Here is a 22,674-nt window from a genome sequence, read left to right as displayed (position 1 = left end):
AACAACTGACCTCCAAATGCACTAGTGCCCTGCATTTTTAATGTTCCTTAAGAATATTTGGATGGAAAGTTTGTTTTTTTGGAATATTCTTATTCTGGGAAAACTTTGAAGTTTGCATGAAAAATAAAACCCTTAAATTGTTATTAAAACTTTTATAGCACGCTTGGATAAAGCTGATGGAATTTTCTTTCTTTCCTTTCGTTACAGGCCCTGGATAGATATTACTGTCTGGGATCACTCAAAGGGAAATCTGTGTAACCATTTGTCTACAAGAGCAGCTGTCAGGGCAGGCTTTTGTTAGCTTCAGCCAAGTCCGTTTGGCACTGACTGGGTTAATCACACTGTCAACAGTATTATCCTTACACTTCCCTGGACTCCGGCTGATCTAAAGCAAATAAAGGAATTTTCTCCACAGACCAATGCCAGATGCCCTTAAATAAAACTTGCTAGGCAAGGCAGAAAATATATTTTTTCTTCTTAAATACTTTGTGAAAGAGCCACATAAACGTTTGTTAGAGTCCCCATACACATCGCAATCTAACCATGCAATCTTTGTGCAATCAATTTACCAAAACTACGTCTTATGGGGACCTACCTGGTCTAAGACCTCATCTGGAATATGCAGTTCAGTTTTGAGCACCAGTTCTCAAAAAGGATATCCGGGAACTGGAGAAAGTGCAGAGAAGGGCAACCAAACTAATAAGAGACATGGAGGAGCTCAGCTATGAGGAAAGATTGGAGGAACTTAATTTATTCTCTCTTGAGAAGAGGAGATTAAGGGGGGGGGGGATATGATCAACATGTATAAATACATAAGGGGTCCATATAGTGAACTTGGTGTTGAGTTATTCACTTTAAGGTCATCACAGAGGACAAGGGGGCACTCTTAACATCTAGAGGAAAACATATTTTGTCTCCAAATATGGAAAGGTTTCTTTACAGTACAAGCTGTGAAAATGTGGAATAGACTCCCTCCAGAGGTGGTTCTGGCCAGCTCAGTAGATTGCATTACCACTTGCCGACCGCCCACTGCAGATATGCTGCGGCAGGTTGGCTCAGCTGCGCAAACCGCCCTACCTGTACCCCCGGTTCGGGGAGCGCTTCTGGGGGCGTGCATGTGCCCCCATTAGGAAGCAGTGAAACCAATCCATGGGGCACCCGCGATCGCTCCCCACTAAGAGAGAACGATGGTCTGCTGTTGTAAACACAGCAGACCGTTGTTCTCTCAGGAATTAGCACAGAGCACCTGTGTTACTCCTATTTAGTAACACAGGCCTCTGTGTTGATTCCACAACCCCATCCCCCTCTCAGTTAGAAAGCACCCCCTAGGCTCACACTTAACCCTTTGATCGCCCCTGAGTTAACCCGTTCCCTGCCAGTGTCATTATTACAGTAACAGTGCAGATTTTTTAGCACTGATTACTGTAGTAATGTCACTGGTCCCCCCAAAAATGTAAAAAATGTCAGTTAGGTGTCCAATCTGTCTGCCGCAATTTTGCAGTCCCGCTAAAAATCACTGATCGCCGCCATTACTAGTAAAAAAAAAAAAAAATAAAAAATGACATAAATCTTTCTCCTAGTTTGTAGACGCGATAACTTTTGCGCAAGCCAAACAAAATATGCTTATTGGGATCTCTTTTTACCAAAAATATGTAGCAGAATACAAATTGGCCTACAAGAATGAAAAAAATTTGATTTTTACTTTTTTTTGGGAATGTTATGTAACAGAAAGTGAAAAATATTGTTTTTTTTTTTTTCAGAATTGTCGCTCTTTTTTTGTTTATAGCGCAAAAAAAAAAAAAAATCACAGAGGTGATCAAATAGCACCAAAAGAAAGCTCTATTTGTGGGGAAAAAAGGACATCAATTTTATTTGGGTACAGTCGCACGCCCGCATAATTGTCCGTTAAATTAATGCAGTGCCGAATCGCAAAAAGTGGTCTGGTCATTAAGGGGGCAAAACCTTTCGGGCACGAAGTGGTCAAGGTCATCACAGAGGACAAGAGGGCACTCTTTACAGTAAGAGCTGTAAAAATGGGGAATAGACTCCCTCCAGAGGTGGTTCTGGATAGGTATAGTTGATATAACTAACTGGGTACTAATATTTATAGGTAAAGTTGATCCAGGGAATATCCGATTGCCTCTCGGGGGGTCAGGAAGGATTTTTTTCCCCTGCTGTAGTAAATTGGATCATGCTTTGCTGGGTTTTTTGCCTTCCTCTGGATCAACTGTATTCTGTATATGGAATTGTATGGTTGTGTTTTCTTTATTGATTTTTGTTTTTTGTTGGTTGAGCTAGATGGACTTGTGTCTTTTTTCAACCTAACTATGTAACCAATCAATTTTTATCCAATCTGGCAGGCCCAAACACTACATCGTTGTTGGTAAGTCTGAAGGAGATGGTAACCCATATTGTGAGCATTAGGGCACCAAACATTAGCCAATCTCCAAAAATGTACAGCAAATATAATGAAGGCATTTGTTTCATGTGAAATCCTTCTATAAGTCATTGTATCAATACAGTTCTGATGTTTTGCAAAACTTTTTAGTATTTACACAACTTGCTTATATTATTTTAGACTGAAAACGATACATGTAGCAATTTCACTGACTATTAACAATACAATGTGACATATAGAGACACAACTGTAGAGAGTGCAGGTAATAGTAACAGTGAAGTAGGTACAATAGGAGAGTTGTAGTAATATTCTGAGGACACATACTGGGACTGGACATTCAGGGCTCTCCAAACTATGGCCCTCCAGTTGTTCAGGAACTTCAATTCCCATCATGCTTAGTCAGGGCTGGTGCAAGGATTTTTGACACCCTAGGCAAAACCTAATTTTGCTGAGCCCCATCCACCACCCAACCCCCCACTTCTGCCCATGACTGAGATTTTTGCAGTGCCCCTCCACCTATTTCTTTAACCGTAGTCTGCAGGCCTGCACCTTCACAACTCTGGACCCAGCCTGAAGACAAATAGTGGTGGCACCAGCTTGCTTCCTCATGCCGTGGTCTGCAGGTATATGGACAGGCTGGGCAATATATGGACAGGCTGGGGCAGTAGATGGATAGGCTGGGGCAGTATATGGACCGGCTGGGGCAGTATATGGACAGGCTGGGGCAGTATACGGACAGGCTGGGGCAGTATACAGACAGACTGTGGCAGGACAGGTTAGGGCAGTATACAGACAGGCTGGGGCAGTATACGGACAGGCTGGGGCAGTATATGGACAGGCTGGGGCAGTATATGGACAGGCTGGGGCAGTATACAGACAGGCTGGGGCAGTATACAGACAGACTGGGGCAGGACAGGTTAGGGCAGTATACGGACAGGCTGAGGCAGTATAAGGACAGGCTGGGGCAGTATATGGACAGTCTGGGGCAGTATTTGGACAGGCTAGGGCAGTATATGGACAGGCTGGGGCAGTATATGGACAGGCTGGGGCAGTATACGGACAGGCTGGGGCAGTATACAGACAGACTGGGGCAGGACAGGTTAGGGCAGTATATGGACAGGCTGGGGCAGTATAAGGACAGGCTGGGGCAGTATATGGACAGTCTGGGGCAGTATTTGGACAGGCTAGGGCAGTATATGGACAGACTGGGGCAGTTTACGGACAGGTGGCCTCACCTATGCCGGCATTGCAGAAGGCCTGCAGGAGGTAAACAGGGGAGCAGATCCAGGCGCCAGCCAGACGATCTGAGGACCAGAGCAGGAACAGAAGGGCCACAGGGGCCAGAAAGAAACTGGGGCCGATTGCATACTCAAAGCCACATGTAGATCCAGGGGAGAGCAGATCGGTGTCCCAGGCGCTGTGTGCTGTGTAGGCCTAACCTGGTGCTCTGGGGATTAGACTCCTTCTAATGGGCGCTCCACCAGGACCCTCCATACTGGGTAATGGGAGAATATTTCAGACACAAGCTGCCTGTCATCCCAGGAGGAGGGGGAAGGGAGGACAGAAAGCCAGATCCAGGCAACTTCCCTTGTTTCTGGGGAGATACAGGGAGAGGGGTCTCTACAGGGATGTCCATGGAGAGGAAGCTTTTTACGACTGGAAGTCCCCTTTCCTTCTCAGGCTGAACAAGGAGGATGAGGCACCTCTGGCGCTCCAGACTGGTGTGCGCTCTAGGCCGGTGCCTACCTTGCCTATAGGTACCACTGGCCCTGTGCCTAGTCATGTCTGTGAATGTCAAAGTTTTACAATGCCTCATGGGATGTGTAGTCCTGCAACAGCTGGAGGGCCATAGTTTGGAGATCCATTAGACAGTGATACAAGGTATATGAGTGGAAGCTCTGCTTATCTGCTTCCTCAAAACAAGTACCCGATCCATCTTCCGGGTAAGGGCGCCCCGGCAATTTACATCATTTGAGGGATACACACACAGGTCCCAGAAGACAGGGGGACCATTCGGAAAGCGCATGCACAGTAGGAAACAGGCTGTGAAGCCGCAAGGCTTTACTCCCTGTTTTCCTTAGTAAGGATGCTGGTGCCGGCGCATGCACCCAATGAAGATGGGGGGTTTGGCTTCGGGTGCCGACATCGCAGGCTACCTGGACAGGTAATTGCCTGTATATTAAAAGTCATCAGCTACAGTATTTGTAACTGCTGACTTAATCCCCCCCCCCAGCTGGAAGTCCGCTTTAATATAATAGTATATAACAGTAACAGTAGAGTAGACAGAAGTGATGATAGAAGTAGTAACATTTTGCAGACAAGACATTGAGATTGAACATAAAGGCACAGGTTATGCTCAAGTTTCTATAATATAATAGTATATATTTATAACAGTGGAGAAGACAGAAGTAAAGATTACCACACAAGCTGAAATCTCCTATAGGCCTCGTTCACACTGCAGCATCGCAGTCATGTGTGCTTCGCTTTCCTGTCTTGTGCGTTACGTGCAATGCACATGACAAACGCACCAAAGAAGCTCCTGCACCATTTTGGGCATAGAACTTGGCACATATTTTACTGTACTTTTTAGCCACTTGCAAAAACACGCATTCCCTGGCTGAACCGAACGCACAATGCATTTTTCTGCACATTGCAGGAACACATGCAGAAATGCACGCTTCTGCAAGCGTTTCTGGAACGCATAGATGTGAACGGCACCTTAGATCTACCGACAACTATGTAGAACAAAGGCCTGCCTATCTGGATACAAAATGATTGGATAGATTAGGTAAATCCTCATATTACATTTATATTTGCTAAATCTAGAGTAGTCATCGTAGAAAGGCTGTAAGGCCAGATTGTAATGTGTATGGGGCCCTAAGAGATGAGGAGTAGTATTTTTTTGCAGATTACACATTTTGAACCTGAACACACAGCCAGCAATCAGACAATGACAGTTTGTATATAAGTATAGTATATCGTAGTAATAGTGGATTTGATAGGCGTAGTAGTTTTTGCAGATGGCACATAGAGAATAAACAACAGGGCAGACATTAGACAATGATACAATTTATATAATATAATAGTATATATTAGCAACAGTGGAATAGATAGGAGTAGTAGTATTTTGCAAATTACATACTAAGACTGAATATACATGCAGAAATTAGACAATGATACGGTTTATATATAATTATAGTAAATAATAGTAACAGTGGAGTAGATAGGAGTAGTAGTATTTTGTAAATGGCATATTGAGATTAAGTATACATGCAGAGATTAGACAGTGATACGGTTAATATGTTAGTATAGTATATAATAGTAACAGTTGAGCCGATAGGAGTAGTAGTATTTTGCACATGACATACTGAGACTGAATATACAGGCAGGGATTAGACAATGATGCAGTTTATATATAATTATAGTATATAATAGTAACAGTGGAGTAGATAGGAGTAGTAGTATTTTGCAAATGGCATACTGAGATTGAGTATACATGCAGAGATTAGACAATGATACGGTTTATACTGTATATTAGTATAAAATATAATAGTAACAGTTGAGTAGATAGGAGTAGTAGTATCTTGCAAATGGCATACTGAGATTGAGTATACATGCAGAGATTAGACATTGATACAGTTTATATATTGGTATTCTATATAATAGTAGTAGTGGAGTAGATAGGAGTAGTAGAATTTTGCAGATGAGATATTGAGACTACAAACAGGCCGAGATTAGAGGCCGATACGGTTTTTATAATGTAATAGCATACAGTATAAGGCGTAGATATGAGTAGTAGTATTTTGTAGATGACACATTGAGATTGAACATAAAGGCAGAGATCAGAGTCTGATGCATTCAGATAAGGATATTCATAGATTAAACAATGATTTAGTATATAATACATTAGTACATAATAGTAAAAACTGAGTAGATAGAAGTAGTAGTTTTTGCAGATGACACATAGCAGGACAGGACAGAAAGGCATATATATAGGCACTATATAATAGTAACATAGGAGTAAACATAAATAGTAGATCAGACAATGGTTTACTTTATATAATACATTAGTACATAATAGTAAACATGGAGCAGACAGAAGATGTAGATTAGAAAATGTTTTAGTTTACAAAATCCATTAGTACATAATAGTAAAAATGGAGTAGATAGAAGTAGTAGTGGATTAAGCAATGGTTTCGTTTATCATATATTAGTACATAAAGGTAAATGCGGGGCAGATAAAGGTAGTAGTAGTTGCAGATGCCACATAGTAGTACAAGACATAAAAGCAGAGATTAGAAAATAGTTCAGTTTCTATATTATAATATTATATAAAAGTAACAGAGGAGTAAACAGAAGTAGCAGTGGATCAGAAAATTTGGTTTGTAGAATCCATTAGTACATAATAGTAAAAATGGAGTAGGTAAAAGTAGTAGATTTGACAATATTTTAGTTTACATAATCCATGAGTACATACATGTAAAAATGATAGAAGTAGTAGTAGATTAGACGATGGTTTAGTTTATATGTTATATTAGTACATAGAAGTAAAAGTGGAGTAGATAGAAGTAGTAGTTGATTAGACAATGGTTTAGTTTATACCATATATTAGTACATAGTAGTAAAATTGGGACAGATAGAAGAAGTAGTAGATTAGCGATGGTTTAGTTTATATCCTATATTAGTACATAGTAGTAAAATTGGGACAGATAGAAGTAGTAGTAGATTAGAGGACGGTTTAGTTTATACCATATATTAGTACATAGTAGTAAAATTGGGACAGATAGAAGTAGTAGTAGATTAGACGATGGTTTAGTTTATACCATATATTAGTACATAGTAGTAAAATTGGGACAGATAGAAGTAGTAGTAGATTAGACAATGGTTTAGTTTATATCATATATTAGTACATAGTAGTAAAATTGGGACAGATAGAAGTAGTAGTAGATTAGACAATGGTTTAGTTTATATCATATATTAGTACATAGTAGTAAAATTGGGACAGATAGAAGTAGTAGTTTAGCACATAACACATAGTAGGACAGGACAGAAAAGCAGGGATTAGAAGATGATAGAGTTTGTAGAATAGTATATAATAGGAAGAGTGTAGTAGTAGATCAGACAATGACTTGTAGTGGTGACAGGCAGAAGGAAGAGGGGGGTTTTGGGAAGTGAGGGACACACCTCAGTCCTCTGGAGCTGCAGGAAGTTGCTGAGATAGCTGGAGTGGATGGAAGAGTTGAGATCTGGGGGGCTCTTGGAGTAGTTGTTGAGATCAGGGTGGGAGGCATTGCTGGATTCTGGTCTGAAGGCATCAAAGGCACTGGCTTGGTGAGTGTCTTGCAGGGACAGATAGACCCAGTTGAGGAGCTGGGCAGGCTGGTAGACTGATGCAGTGGTATCTATGGCAGACAGCAGGCTCATTTTGCCCCCTGAGTTAGAAGAAAGCCCCCTCCTCTCAGGCACAGTCCTTCTCTCCTTCTTTTCTTCAGCCTCTTCCTCCTTCCTTTCTTCCTGCCCCCTATCTTTCCTTCCTATAGGGATTTGGCAGAGGGCTCAGTAAGGGCATTGCTGCAAACTTCTCTCTGCTCAACTTTTCCCAAATTTCTCTGCAATCCGCTATGTGATTGCACGGCCCCGCCCTCGCCGCGCTGCCATTGGCCGGCCAGCCTGGCTCATCTGCATGGGCTGCAGGGAAGGTCGGGGCTGCTCTCCATAGGCCGGTCTGTTATTGATGGGAAGCCGGTTCCCTTTAACCACGATAGGGGGAGACTAGGGGGGTGCATCTCTTGTACCAAGAGGGGGGAAACCAGGGGGGTGCACCTCCTGTACCATGAGGGGGGAGACCAGGGGGGTGCACACCTCCTGTACCATGAGGGGGGAGACCAGGGGGGTGCATCTCCTGTACCAAGAGGGGGGAAACCAGGGGGGCGCACCTCCTGTACCATGAGGGGGGAGACCAGGGGGGTGCACCCCCCTACACCATAGGGAAATGTGATCCGGGCTCACAGCTCTGCCACTCACCGCCAGGGGGAGAATAGGGGGGTGCACCTCCTACACCATAGGGAAATGTGATCCGGGCTCACAGCTCTGCCACTCACTCTTCTCATCTACCCCAACAAGACTGGGCTCCTCACATTACACATCTCCCTTCTAATAGTCACTATGACTGCATTCCACCAAATATCTCTATTCATTATAGACACATTACATATTCACCATCACCTTATCATATCCCATGGGGGGGGGGGGGGGGCTCATTTATATCAGAATTGCTGCGCGCATATATATTATAATCGCTGTGCTTGTTTACACCATAATCACTGTGCTCATATATAATCGCTGTGCTCATATATAATCGCTGTGCTCATTTACACCATAATCGCTGTGCCCATATATAATCGCTGTTCTCATTTACACCATAATCGCTGTGCTCATATATAATCGCTGTGCTCATTTACACCATAATCGCTGTGCCCATATATAATCGCTGTTCTCATTTACACCATAATCACTGTGCTCATATATAATCGCTGTTCTCATTTACACCATAATCACTGTGCTCATTTACACCATAATCTCTGTGCCCATATATAATCGCTGTGCTCATTTACACCATAATCGCTGTGCTCATTTATAATCGCTGTGCTCATTTATAATCGCTGTGCTCATTTATAATCGCTGTGCTCATTTACACCATAATCTCTGTGCTCATTTATAATCGCTGTGCTCATTTACACCATAATCACTGTGCCCATATATAATCGCTGTGCTCATTTACACCATAATCGCTGTGCTCATATATAATCGCTGTGCTCATTTACACCATAATCTCTGTGCTCATATATAATCGCTGTGCTCATTTACACCATAATCTCTGTGCTCATTTATAATCGCTGTGCTCATTTACACCATAATCTCTGTGCTCATTTATAATCGCTGTGCTCATTTACACCATAATCTCTGTGATCATATATAATCGCTGTGCTCATTTACACCATAATCTCTGTGATCATATATAATCGCTGTGCTCATTTACACCATAATCGCTGTGCTCATTTACACCATAATCTCTGTGCTCATATATAATCGCTGTGCTCATTTACACCATAATCTCTGTGCTCATTTACACCATAATCGCTGTGCTCATTTACACCATAATCTCTGTGCTCATATATAATCGCTGTGCTCATTTACACCATAATCTCTGTGCCCATATATAATCGCTGTGCTCATTTACACCATAATCGCTGTGCTCATTTACACCATAATCTCTGTGCTCATTTATAATCGCTGTGCTCATTTACACCATAATCGCTGTGCTCATTTACACCATAATCTCTGTGCTCATTTATAATCGCTGTGCTCATTTACACCATAATCGCTGTGCTCATTTACACCATAATCTCTGTGCTCATTTATAATCGCTGTGCTCATTTACACCATAATCACTGTGCCCATATATAATCGCTGTGCTCATTTACACCATAATCGCTGTGCTCATTTACACCATAATCTCTGTGCTCATATACACCATAATCGCTGTGCTCATTTACACCATAATCTCTGTGCTCATATATAATCGCTGTGCTCATTTACACCATAATCTCTGTGATCATATATAATCGCTGTGCTCATTTACACCATAATCGCTGTGCTCATTTACACCATAATCTCTGTGCTCATATATAATCGCTGTGCTCATTTACACCATAATCGCTGTGCTCATTTACACCATAATCACTGTGCTCATTTACACCATAATCACTGTGCTCATATATAATCGCTGTGCTCATTTACACCATAATCGCTGTGCTCATTTACACCATAATCACTGTGCTCATATATAATCGCTGTGCTCATTTACACCATAATCGCTGTGCTCATTTACACCATAATCGCTGTGCTCATTTACACCATAATCACTGTGCTCATTTACACCATAATCACTGTGCTCATATATAATTGCTGTGCTCATTTACACCATAATCGCTGTGCTCATATATAATCGCTGTGCTCATTTACACCATAATCGCTGTGCTCATATATAATCACTGTGCTTGTTTACACCATAATCGCTGTGCTCATTTACACCATAATCGCTGTGCCCGTTTACACCATAATCACTGTGCTCATATATAATCGCTGTGCTCATTTACACCATAATCACTGTGCTCGTTTACACCATAATCACTGTGCTCATATATAATCGCTGTGCTCGTTTACACCAAAATCACTGTGCTCATATATAATCTGGTCACTGCATTGAAGGGGGCATGTGCGCTGGTCACTGCATTGAAGGGGGCATGTACGCTGGTCTCTGCATTGAAGGGGGCATGTACGCTGGTCACTGCATTGAAGGGGGCACGCTGGTCTCTGAATTGAAGGGGGCACGCTGGTCACTGCATTGAAAGGGGGCATGCTGGTCACTGTTTTGAAGGGGGCACACTGGTCACTGTGCATTGAAAGGGGGCACGCTGGTCACTGTGCATTGAAAGTGGGCACGCTGGTCACTGTGCATTGAAAGTGGGCACGCTGGTCACTGTGCATTGAAAGGGGGCACGCTGGTCACTGTGCATTGAAAGGGGGCACGCTGGTCACTGTGCATTGAAATAATAGGGTGATGCAAAGGGTGGTCCCAGGGTGCAGAGCAGTGCGCCCCGAGCCCACCCATTGTGTGACAATAGCGAATGAAAATTCGCTATTGTCACACCGATCCTCCTCCTGGCCAATCAGGAAGCCGGTTTAATACCGGCTTCCTGATTGGCCGCAAGGCAAACCCCATGCCATTGGCCGAGGAGGAGGCGGGAGCGGCAGGACTCGAGGAGAGTGGAGACGCGCCTCCGGGGGACACAGTGAGGAGAAGCCGCCGCCGGGACTGAAGAAAAGCCGCCGTCCAGCTAAGGTAAGTGCACTAGTCTGGGGGGGGGGGGGACCCACACTGCATTGAAGGGGGCACGCACGCTGGTCTCTGCATTGAAGGGGGCATGTACGCTGGTCACTGCATTGAAGGTGGCACGCACGCTGGTCACTGCATTGAAGGGGGCACGCACGCTGGTCACTGCATTGAAGGGGGCACGCACGCTGATCTCTGCATTGAAGGGGGCATGTACGCTGGTCACTGCATTGAAGGTGGCACGCACGCTGGTCACTGCATTGAAGGGGGCACGCACGCTGGTCACTGCATTGAAGGGGGCACGCACGCTGGTCACTGCATTGAAGGGGGAACGCACGCTGGTCACTGTATTGAAGGGGGCATGTACGCTGGTCACTGCATTGAAGGGGGCATGTACGCTGGTCACTGCATTGAAGGGGGCATGTATGCTGGTCACTGCATTGAAGGGGGCATGTAAGCTGGTCACTGCATTGAAGGGGGCATGTATGCTGGTCACTGCATTGAAGGGGGCACACACGCTGGTCACTGCATTGAAGGGGGCATGTACGCTGGTCACTGCATTGAAGGGGGCATGTACGCTGGTCACTGCATTGAAGGGGGCAGGTACGCTGGTCTCTGCATTGAAGGGGGCACGCACGCTGGTCACTGCATTGAAGGGGGCACACACGCTGGTCACTGCATTGAAGGGGGCATGTACGCTGGTCACTGCATTGAAGGGGGCATGTACGCTGGTCACTGCATTGAAGGGGGCATGTACGCTGGTCTCTGCATTGAAGGGGGCATGTACGCTGGTTACTGCATTGAAGGGGGCATGTACACTGGTCTCTGCATTGAAGGGGGCATGTACGCTGATCACTGCATTGAAGGGGGCACGCACGCTGGTCACTGCATTGAAGGGGGCACACACGCTGGTCACTGCATTGAAGGGGGCATGTACGCTGGTCACTGCATTGAAGGGGGCATGTACGCTGGTCACTGCATTGAAGGGGGCATGTACGCTGGTCTCTGCATTGAAGGGAGCATGTACGCTGGTCACTGCATTGAAGGGGGCACGCACACGGTGGTCACTGCATTGAAGGGGGCATGTACGCTGGTCACTGCATTGAAGGGGGCATGTACGCTGGTCACTGCATTGAAGGGGGCATGTACGCTGGTCACTGCATTGAAGGGGGCATGTACGCTGGTCACTGCATTGAAGGGGGCACGCTGGTCTCTGCATTGAAGGGGGCACGCTGGTCACTGCATTGAAAGGGGGCACGCTGGTCACTGCATTGAAGGGGGCACGCTGGTCACTGTTTTGAAGGGGGCACACTGGTCACTGTGCATTGAAAGGGGGCACGCTGGTCACTGTGCATTGAAAGGGGGCACGCTGGTCTCTGCATTGAAAGGGGGCACACTATACCTTAATTACTGGAGACCCCTTTCACACTTTTGTGACCTCAAAGTCACGCAATTTTTTACAGCGTTTTTTGCCGCAAAGCAATGCCTATTACATTTTTCTGTTTGCGCCCCCCCCCCCCCCAAAAAAAAACATTTTGAGCACCAGCCGCCACTGGGCTGAACACAGAGGTCCAGTGAAGGCTGACTGGTGGAGTTTGGAGGCAACGGTGACTCTGGAAAAACAGTGTCCATGAGTACAGAGGAACTTGCCCAGGGGTCTGCCAGGAAGGGGACCACTCCAGAGGCTAGAGTCAGTGGATGGGTGTCAGCACACAGGCAGTGAGAGTAAAGGGGGTGCCAGTTTCAGAACCCTGAAGAGAATATTTACACAGGAACATTTAAAGTATCTTCACTTAGTGGCAAGGTGAAGCAGCGGCCTTGCCGCATTCTACAGTTGGCTGTCCTCAAGACTGAGAATAGTTAATAGTTGGAGTGTCCCGCTCATCCCTTCTCCTATCCAAGTTCTCAATAAAACCACAAAAACAACATCCCCTGGACTGATTATTGATTGAGCCAAGAACTTCCATTGCTGTCTATCTGCTGTCAGTTGCTAAGGGTAACCCAGGGGAACCCAGAAAGTGTAATTCTCAGCAGTCCACTAGGGGGCAGTGCTACACAGACATCGCATGTGATGTGCACAGGAATGCGGTGCAAATCCTGTGCAAATCATATGCAGTGTTCCGCATGTACCAGTGTGATCCCGGGCTCAAAGTGAAAGAAAATCCCAAATTTTGAGTTGTCACCAGAATAGGAATAGAGAAAAAAATTTTCAATGGCGATACTAGTTCTGGTGACTCCGGTGACAACACCAGAATTTCTGTCAATTAGAAGGGATTTGTCCTCACATCCTGTTGTTAATATGGGACAGGAAGTGAAGAGAAATTTCCCCAATGGAACACATAGCAAAAAAAACCCCAAAAAAACTGACAGGGGTTATAATCCAATGTATCTCCCAATATTTTTTCTAGTTTTGTATAGAGGAGAGAATTGTTAGAATCCCTGTAAGGTTTTTATTGCTAGTGACAAAAAAAGGCGAGCACAGCAGGAGTTTATGACTGCAAAACTTTACTGAGTTCTGCATTGCAAAATTGTGCACCCCCTCAAGGTGTTGAAGATATAGGGAGGGTGCAGGTTTTTACTGCTGTCCTCACTGAAGGGATTCACCTTCTTAATTTGTCCTAGTGACCATTGTTAGTGGGACAGAAAATGATGGGAAATCCAAAATGTTACATGAAAAGAAGTCTTTCAATGGTGACACCTGTTCCAGTGACAGCTGTCTAAGTCCTAATTTCCAGTCCCGGATTATCAAATAGGTGGAGTAGGCACCAGCCTATGGCCCCACACCATTTGAGGGCTCCATGACAATGGATCAAAATAATATTGATTTGATTTTGAAAAAGAAAAATTTCAAGCTTTCTTAAATTTTTTACAAAAAATAGAAAAAATGAATCAACTCAAAGAAATGAACATTTTACATTAAGGACTCTAATGAGAAGATACTGTAATAAAGTATAACTAAAAGCAAACAATTTTTTTAAGTTTTGAATAGATCGGAGAGGGATTAGAGCACCTGTCAGATTTTATTGCTGTCTGTGCCCCCCCCCCCCGGTAAGGAGATTCACTTTCTCTATTTCTCCTGTTTACTAAACAGAAATCTTCCAATGGGACACGGGTTCTGGGGACCTAGGGGTCCCCAAGGAATTCCTTTCATTTGCAGAGATTTCCTGTCACTTCCTGTTTGGCTATGGGACAGGAAGTGAAGCGAAATCTCTGCAATGGGACACAGATGGTGAAAAAAAATCTGTCAGGGGTTCTAACCCTCCCTTACTCTATTCAAAATTTAAAAAAAAAGTTTTTCCCATAGTTCTACTTTAATGTAATGTACGAAAAACAACATAAAGTGTTACTAAACCCAGGAGCCTGAAGTCACTATATCTGGTCTCCCACAGTACACATGGAAATGCAATTATTTTAGTAAGTAGTATATGGCAGCTTTGTGACTTCTATCAGTGTCTGGTTAAAGCTTGTAGGAGGGGTTTTCATTCTCCTCTGACTGTCCTATGAGGCTACAGGACCCCTGACCCTCTGTCTGGACGGTGCGGATTGTCCCTGTGCTGATCACATGCACTCTCCCAAGAAAATAAAAACTCTCAAACAATATACACCAAACTGAGCATGTTCAACTTGTCCCCTAGCCAAGCAAGGTCCATAAAGACATGGATGAGCGAGTTTTGGGTGGAGGAACTTGACTGGCCTGCACCTGATAGAACATCCGACATCAGTGCCTGGCCTCACAAACACATTTCTGGAAGAATGATCAAACATTCTCATAGACACGCTCCTAAACCTTGTGAAAAAGCCTCCCCAGGAGATACGAAGTTGTTATAGCTATAAAGGGTGGGCCAACTCAATGTTGAACCCTACGGACTAAGACTGGGATGCCATTAAAGTCTATGTGTGTGTAGAGGCAGGCGTCCCAATACTTTTGACTCCATAGTGTGTATGTAGATAAAACTAAGGAGCAGTTGAGAGACAACCTTGATGACCACCTACAGGACATTGCTGAAAAGAAAATGACCATTGGGGGCACTCGGAAACTACACAAAGGTAAGTGCAATTTAGCACCAATGTTGAGGTGGACTTTCTGAATCACATCTGTGCCAGCCAGTATTTGGGCATTATTCCTGCCTCTAACACCAATGAAAAGTCACCATTTCTTCCACTGAAGCTGACAATGGATAACTTTTTTTCTCTGACACCACCTATGGGGTACTACTTCTTCCCACTGGCAGCAATGATGGATACCTATGGGGTACTACTTCTTCCCACTGGCAGCAATGATGGATACCTATAGGGTACTACTTCTTCCCACTGGCAGCAATGATGGATACCTATAGGGTACTACTTCTTCCCACTGGCAGCAATGATGGATACCTATAGGGTACTACTTCTTCCTACTGGCAGCAATGATGGATATCTATTCCTGCAACTGAAAATAACAAAACACTATTCCTCCCATTGAAATCAACAATGGGGCACTAATCTTTCCACTGAAGCTAATGATGGGAAACTGTTCCTTTCACTGAAACTTACAATGGGTTGCTATTCTTCCCACTAAAACCAACAATGACACACTATCCTTCTGAAACCAATGATTTCTCCCTCTGACATCAACCCTGAGATGTTCCTCACACTCACACTAACAACAGGGCATTATTTTTACCACTGAAACTAACAATGTTCCTAACACTGACACCAATGATTAGACACTATTCCTCCCACTGACACCCACTCCCTTGCACTATTGATTCTACTGACACCAATGATGGGGCATTATTTTTCCTACTGAATCTAAAGATGGGACACTGTTCCCCCCACTGAAAATAACAATGGAGGCACTATTACTCCCAATAACACCAACAATGACACTAGTCTTTCCTTTGAAACCAATGATGGGGCTCTATTTCTCCTTCTGATGCCAACCCTAGGGTACTATTCCTCCCACCAGTAATGGGACACTATTTTTCACGCTGAAACCAACGATGTTGCACTATTCCTCGCACTGACACCAATAATGGGAGACTATTCCGTCCATTGAAACCAACAATGGGACACTATTCCTTCCGCTGACATTGACAATATTTCCCTCTCTGAAACCAAAGATGGGGCACTATTTCTCCCACTAAAACCATCTATGAGGCCCTATTCCTCTCACTGGAACCAATGATGGGCAATTATTTTTCCAAATGAAACAAATGATGGGGAACTATCCGCCCCTCTGACACCAACAAAAAGGCACTATTCATCCCACTGAACCAAAGATGGGGCACTATTCATCCCGATAAACCCAATGATGGGGTACTATTCCTCCTACTGAAACTAAATTGGGGCACCATTACTCCCACTGACACCAAGCAAGTGGTAGTAATACTCCCTCTGAAACTAACACACTATTCCTTCCATTGAAATTAATGATGGGGCTCTGTTTCTCCCTCTGACACCAATGCTGGGGTACTATTCCTCACACTTACCAACAATGAGATACTTTTTTTTTCCACTGAAACCAATAATGGGTCACTTTTCCTACCATTGAAACTATCCTCCTGCTACCACTGATCAGGAACTATCATTCCTACCATTGATTGGGAACTATCCTCCTGCTACCATTGATCGGGAGCTATCATTCCTACCATTGATTGGGAACTATCCTCCTGCTACCATTGATTGGGAACTATCCTCCTGCTACCATTGATCGGGAGCTATCATTCCTACCATTGATTGGGAACTATCATTCCTACCATTGATTGGGAACTATCATTCCTACCATTGATTGGGAACTATCCTCCTGCTACCATAGATCGGGAACTATCATCCCTACCATTGATTGGGAACTATCCTCCTGCTACCATTGATCGGGAACTATCATTCCTACCATTGATTGGGAACTATCCTCCTGCCGAAACCAAAGATGGGACACTCTTTTTTTATTCTGGCACCAACCATGTTTTTCTATTTCTCCCACTTACACCAATAATGGAACACTATTTTACCGACTGAAACCAACGATGGGGTACTAGTCCTCCCACTGAAACCAACGATAGGGAACTACTTCTCCCGATGACATTACCAATACAGCACTATTCCTCCCACTGAACCAAAATGTAAATTACTAGTCCTTCCACTGACAACAAGCAAGAACTGGTATTAGTCCCACTAAAACTAACAATGGGGCACTATTCCTCCCACTGACTTCACTAATAGATTGATGGGGCATTATTCCTTCAAATGGCTCGAACCATAGGATAATATTCCTATCACTTACTCCAACAATAGGACACTTTTTTCCCACTGAAACCAACAATGAGGCACTATTCCTCCCACTGAAACTAATGATTGGGAACTATTCCTCCCACTGACACTAATAAAAGGGCATTATGCCTCCTACTGAAACCAAATGTAGCACTGTCCCCATAGGTACTGCTGAATATAAACTCTGCGGGCTCCCCTGGTTACCAACACACGGTTATAAGTAAATACAGTTCCTACATTCCTCTTGGCTTTTCACTTCAAAAAACGGTCCAGGGGTATTGTTTTTTTTATTTTTTATTTCATGTTGTAATGGGGATAGGAGAAGGGAATAGTGGGATACTCCAATTTAACTATTCACAATATCTGAGGACTTCTATCTTCACTACTCCGCTTGTAGATATGGAACAGCCAGGCTGTTAATTCATCCTGCCACTTTAGATAGGGGTTAAGTCTCTTGCTTTCTTTATCCTCTCTCTCAAGACAACTTAATGAACAATATTTTATCTTCAGGATACTCTCCTTACCATCCTCTTTCTGCTGACACCCGTCCACTGACTATCCTATGAGCAGGGGTGGCCCCCCTCAGGTCAGGCCCCTTGACAAGAATTCCTGTACTCACGTCACAATCCTGCAGAAACAGGACCTCCAGTGTCTCCCCTCTCAGTCAGCTTCCCTGGACCTCTGGGTTCAGCTCCTCTCAACCGCTCCTCTAGCCCTCAGGACGACCTTCTGTGACCGCATGGCACCTCTACAGAGGAGGAGGCAGCCACCCCCTCCCTCCGGGACTCCGCTCTCCAACAAGAAGACCCCAAGCACATGTGCTCCTGGCTTTTATACAGTATCCCAACATGCACCAAGGCAACCTGCCCTTAGCCAATCATCAGGACTCTATCAAAAGCCTATCCACCCATTCGTCAGGTTTCCTCCCACTCAACATGCCTCCCAATTGGAGCAGCATGAAACACACTCCAAACTGAATGAATAGTGCATTGAGCACAATTAGCAGACCTCACTAACAGATCCTGCTCTCTGGTAGGCAGAGAACAGTATAGATTTACCTGCAGTCCCTCTGGTAAGCAGACAGAGCTCAAAACTATACTCTCTCACTAGTACCTACCTAGGAGGGTGCTACACAAAGATGGGGCACTATTTCTCCCACTAACACCAGATATGAGGGCCTATTCCTCCCACTGACACCAATGATAGAGCAATAAATTTCCCACTAAAACCAACAATGGGGAACTATTCCCCCCTCTGACATTAACAATAGGGCACTACTACTCTCACTGAAACCAATGATAAGGTACTATTGTTCCCACTGAAACCAAGATTGGGGCTCTATTCCTCTCACTGACTATTGTCAATAGATTGATTGACAATAGATTGATGGGACACTATTCCCCCACTGACAAGAACCATGCAGTACTTATCCCCGTAGTGAAAATAACAATACGATACTATTCCTCCCACTTACACCAACAATATTCCTCCCATTGAAATCAAGGATGGGGCATTATTACTCCCAATGAAACCAAAAACGGGGCACTATTTCTCCCACTAAAACCAACTATGAGGCCCTATTCCTCCCACTGACACCAATGTTGTGGCATTTTTTCTCCCACCAAAACCAATGATGGGGCACTATTCCCTCTGTAGAAACTAAGATTTGGGCACCATTCCTTCCATTGGCACCGGGGATGGAGTGCTATTCTACCCACTAAAACTAATATTAAGGTTCTATTCCTTCCACTGAAACTTACATCAGGGCACTATTCCTTCCACTGACAACAAAAAAGAGGTACATTACTCCTTCTGAAACTAACACTAGCACTTTGGTGAGCATCTATTTTTGATTTTTTTTTAAGGATATAATGGTTTAACTGATGCAAATGTTTGTATATGCAAAACATTTTCTTTAACTAATATTGTGTATCTTTTTCTTTTTTGTGATAGTCAACTGGGGATTATTAAGTGGTCTTTGAGAAAGCTTTACCTAAGCGAAACGCGTCAGCCCCATCCCTACCGGTTGTTACTACAACAAATGCCTGTTATTCATTGTGAGATATATGATGTCAGGTCTATCCAACAACCAATCTCTCAAGTATATAACAATGCCGCACTGTTCCTCCTACTGACTCCAGCAATGAATTTATCTGGTACTATCTCTCCCACCAAATCTATCAGAGGTACAATTCCACCCGCCAATTCCACCAGTTATGGGGTACTATTCTTTTCACCAAAACTAACAATGGGGCATTATTCTCCCCACTGACACAAATAATTAGGTACTATTTCTCCCACTAACACCAACACTGGGAAATTCTTTAACTTTCACTGAGGCTGGAGCATTTTTTATTCTTATTGACCATAGGTTCATGGGCATGTTTTACTCCTGCTATCCATGTAGATTTTTTACTTCCCTTCACTAGTGGTCTGCACAGACTGAAGGACAGTAAACTGGCCTTTTGGGGCTGTCCAGAAAGAAAAGGAGGTAGGAGGGGGTTTGGAACAGTACTGCAAGGGAATCCAGGACAACGTCTGATCCTGGACAGTGCACACATCTCATTACAGCAATATGAAAAAGCACAGTAACAATAAAAAGAGAAATATTATCTCAATCAACAGGAAACAAAAAATTTGGGTCTTGACCTCCTTCCCTCTTGAATACCATAAATGTTTAGTTTTTAAGTTGCTATCTAGGAAGAAAAATTGTACGATGGTGTGATACATTGTCAGGTAGGAAATCCCTATTTGTGTATTTTTCTGTAAAGTCATAGCAAAATTGTCATTAATCCATTGAAAAATCAACTCCTAGTATCTAAAAAGTGTTGGACATCTCGGCATCCTGTCGATGAGAGTCCCTACAGCTCTGTAACTTCTAGTATGATCAGGGGAAAAGATGTGCCCCCAATTAAATGTTTTCTAGGAAGTATGGTAGACCTGATAGACAATAGACAGTTGTGAGAGGTTTATGAGTTGGAGAGAAGGACGTAAGGGTTATGGATTCAAGTGTTCAAGACTATTCTTCAGTTGTAAAGGGTATCTACATCTTTCTGCCATTTTTCTTCACTATTTGCCGTGGCATTGGTATGCCTTGGAAGAGAGGGGGATATTATAGATTTTTGCAAAGAGACATCTTCTATTGCCATTTTCTGTGCTATTATAGTGATCCATAGGGGTCGAGAGTAGGAAATAGTTGTTTTGCATAATTGGGAGTGTATGACATTCAAAGAAAGAATGTTTTGGGAAAGAAAGTACTTCTTGCAGGGTCTGAAAGGTTTTAACATGGTTGCCATGGAATACTTGATGTAGGGTGGTCAAGCCAGCTAAGTACCATTTTTCAGACTATTAAAAGTTTAGTTCCTGCATGGTTAAAGTATGCAACAAGAGCATAAACTGAGTGTACCCTGTGTGGTGAATGATTGTTTTCTTGGTACGCCATACTCTTGTTTGCTATAAAAGGGTTGGAAACAAGGAGATCCAACTGTCAAAAAGAGGCAAGATACTAGAGGTCACTTTCTGGTTAGGGCCTACACTGTAGGTGGTGTCCTATTCCACCATTTGTTGCAGCTGGGATGTAGAAGTAAAGTGCTTATTTTTCAATAGCATTTATAAACAGTTTGTTCGGAATTTTTTATGGGCCAGTCTCACTTATTTAGATAAATATCCACCTGTGTATGGTTGAAATCCAGATCATCATAGATAGGTAGTAATCTCTTCTTTCTTTAATCCTCAGACTGGTACAGTGTACTGAGATGTGAGGTGACTTTTTGGAACCTTGACAAGGGAGCCCCCAGATCACTGTTCTCTCCCTATGTACCCCTACTCATTCACCAAACAAATGAAAAGTGTAAATATAAAAAGCACACTGTTCTTTTGACAAATTTTTTATTAAAAATGCTTTTAAAAAAAATGTCCCCAGTTGCTACTCTCCCAGTATACTAGATCTGAGCACTCTGATTTACCAAATTCTGCTAAAAGAATCTAACCTGCACCTACCTCCCTCTCTATCAAATTTTGAGCAGGAACTTGATATACCATCAGATGTCGTGGATTGGGACATAGTATTGAAACACACCTAAAAAATGTATTTTTCATCCCATGCCCAAGAACTAACTACTGAATAATCTCTGGATGGAACTGATGCCCACAAATCTTACATAAAATCAACCCCCCTGTCCCTGATACATACTGGAGTTGTTTACAAACCCCTGGCACTATGACCCACATCTGGGGCTTGTGGGTTACAAATTCTCTAACAAACCCCAAATTACTGTGCTGTCTATATTGCCCACTCCTATAAACAAACCAAAAATAGTTTGATTAGGCACTTCCTACCAGCTTCTCCATCCATGATAGCTAGACACTGGTGACAAACTGAAACTCCTTCGCCGGCTGAATGGGCTTGTAAAATTAACCTAATCGAATGCCTGGGGCGTATGATTGCCTGGGACAAGATCCTATAAGCTTATGTGCACTGATTGGTCCCACTTTCGATACTCTTCAAATTTTAAACCATTCGTATCAGGTACGATTTGACCACCTGGCCTTCTAGACCGTTTTTTTTTCTTCTTTCCCTCTCCTTCCCCCTCATACTTGTTTCATAAATCTTCTTATATCTCTTCTCTTCATGCCACCAATCTACCCTCCTAGTTTCTGATGACAACCTCTCCTACCATGGAGATGTTCAATGTTCTATGATTATTCCTTCCTTGTGACCACATTTGATATGTTAATGAGTAGCTGAGGGTAAAGCAGTACTACCTGACTTAATATTCGTTACCTCATGTTTAATTGTGGTTCCTATCTGATTTCCTGTATTATTGGATATGTACTATACTAACATACCTCTGAACCTAAACATATTCGTTTTCTATTCAATAGATTGAGTAAGAAATTATTGGAGACATAGTGATCTATTAAAAGAGGTCTTAAAAAGGGAGACAAGATTTATGAACTTGATACGCTACAGCTGGGAGGATCAGACGTAGACATTGATTTGAACTTCTTTTTGACAAATTTTTAGGAACTTCTTTGCCTTTTGTAATATGATAAAGTTTGAATATTAATGAGTGTAATAGATTGTTGCACCAACATGAGAACATTTTTATTGGTCTGGAGTTCTGTCTAG

At 43.4% G+C, this 22,674-nt stretch overlaps 1 protein-coding gene across 1 annotated transcript in view; it reads right to left on the bottom strand.

Moving 5' to 3' along the window:
• ZCCHC24 (zinc finger CCHC-type containing 24) overlaps nt 1-8,119 on the bottom strand; it is a 190,928-nt gene extending 182,809 nt beyond the window's left edge. The window contains exon 1 of the mRNA XM_082268201.1: nt 7,583-8,119. Within this exon, the coding sequence (XP_082124327.1) occupies nt 7,583-7,822 (240 nt within the window). The 5' untranslated portion in view covers nt 7,823-8,119. The remainder of the gene's footprint in view (nt 1-7,582) is intronic.
• Between the last annotated feature and the right edge of the window lie 14,555 nt (nt 8,120-22,674).

The sequence above is a fragment of the Pelophylax lessonae genome (assembly GCF_965119305.1).
Source record: "Pelophylax lessonae genome assembly, chromosome: 9".
Classification (NCBI taxonomy): Eukaryota; Metazoa; Chordata; class Amphibia; order Anura; family Ranidae; genus Pelophylax; species Pelophylax lessonae.
The sequence above is the reverse complement of the archived record's forward strand: the minus strand, read 5'-3'. Positions and strand labels throughout refer to the sequence as shown.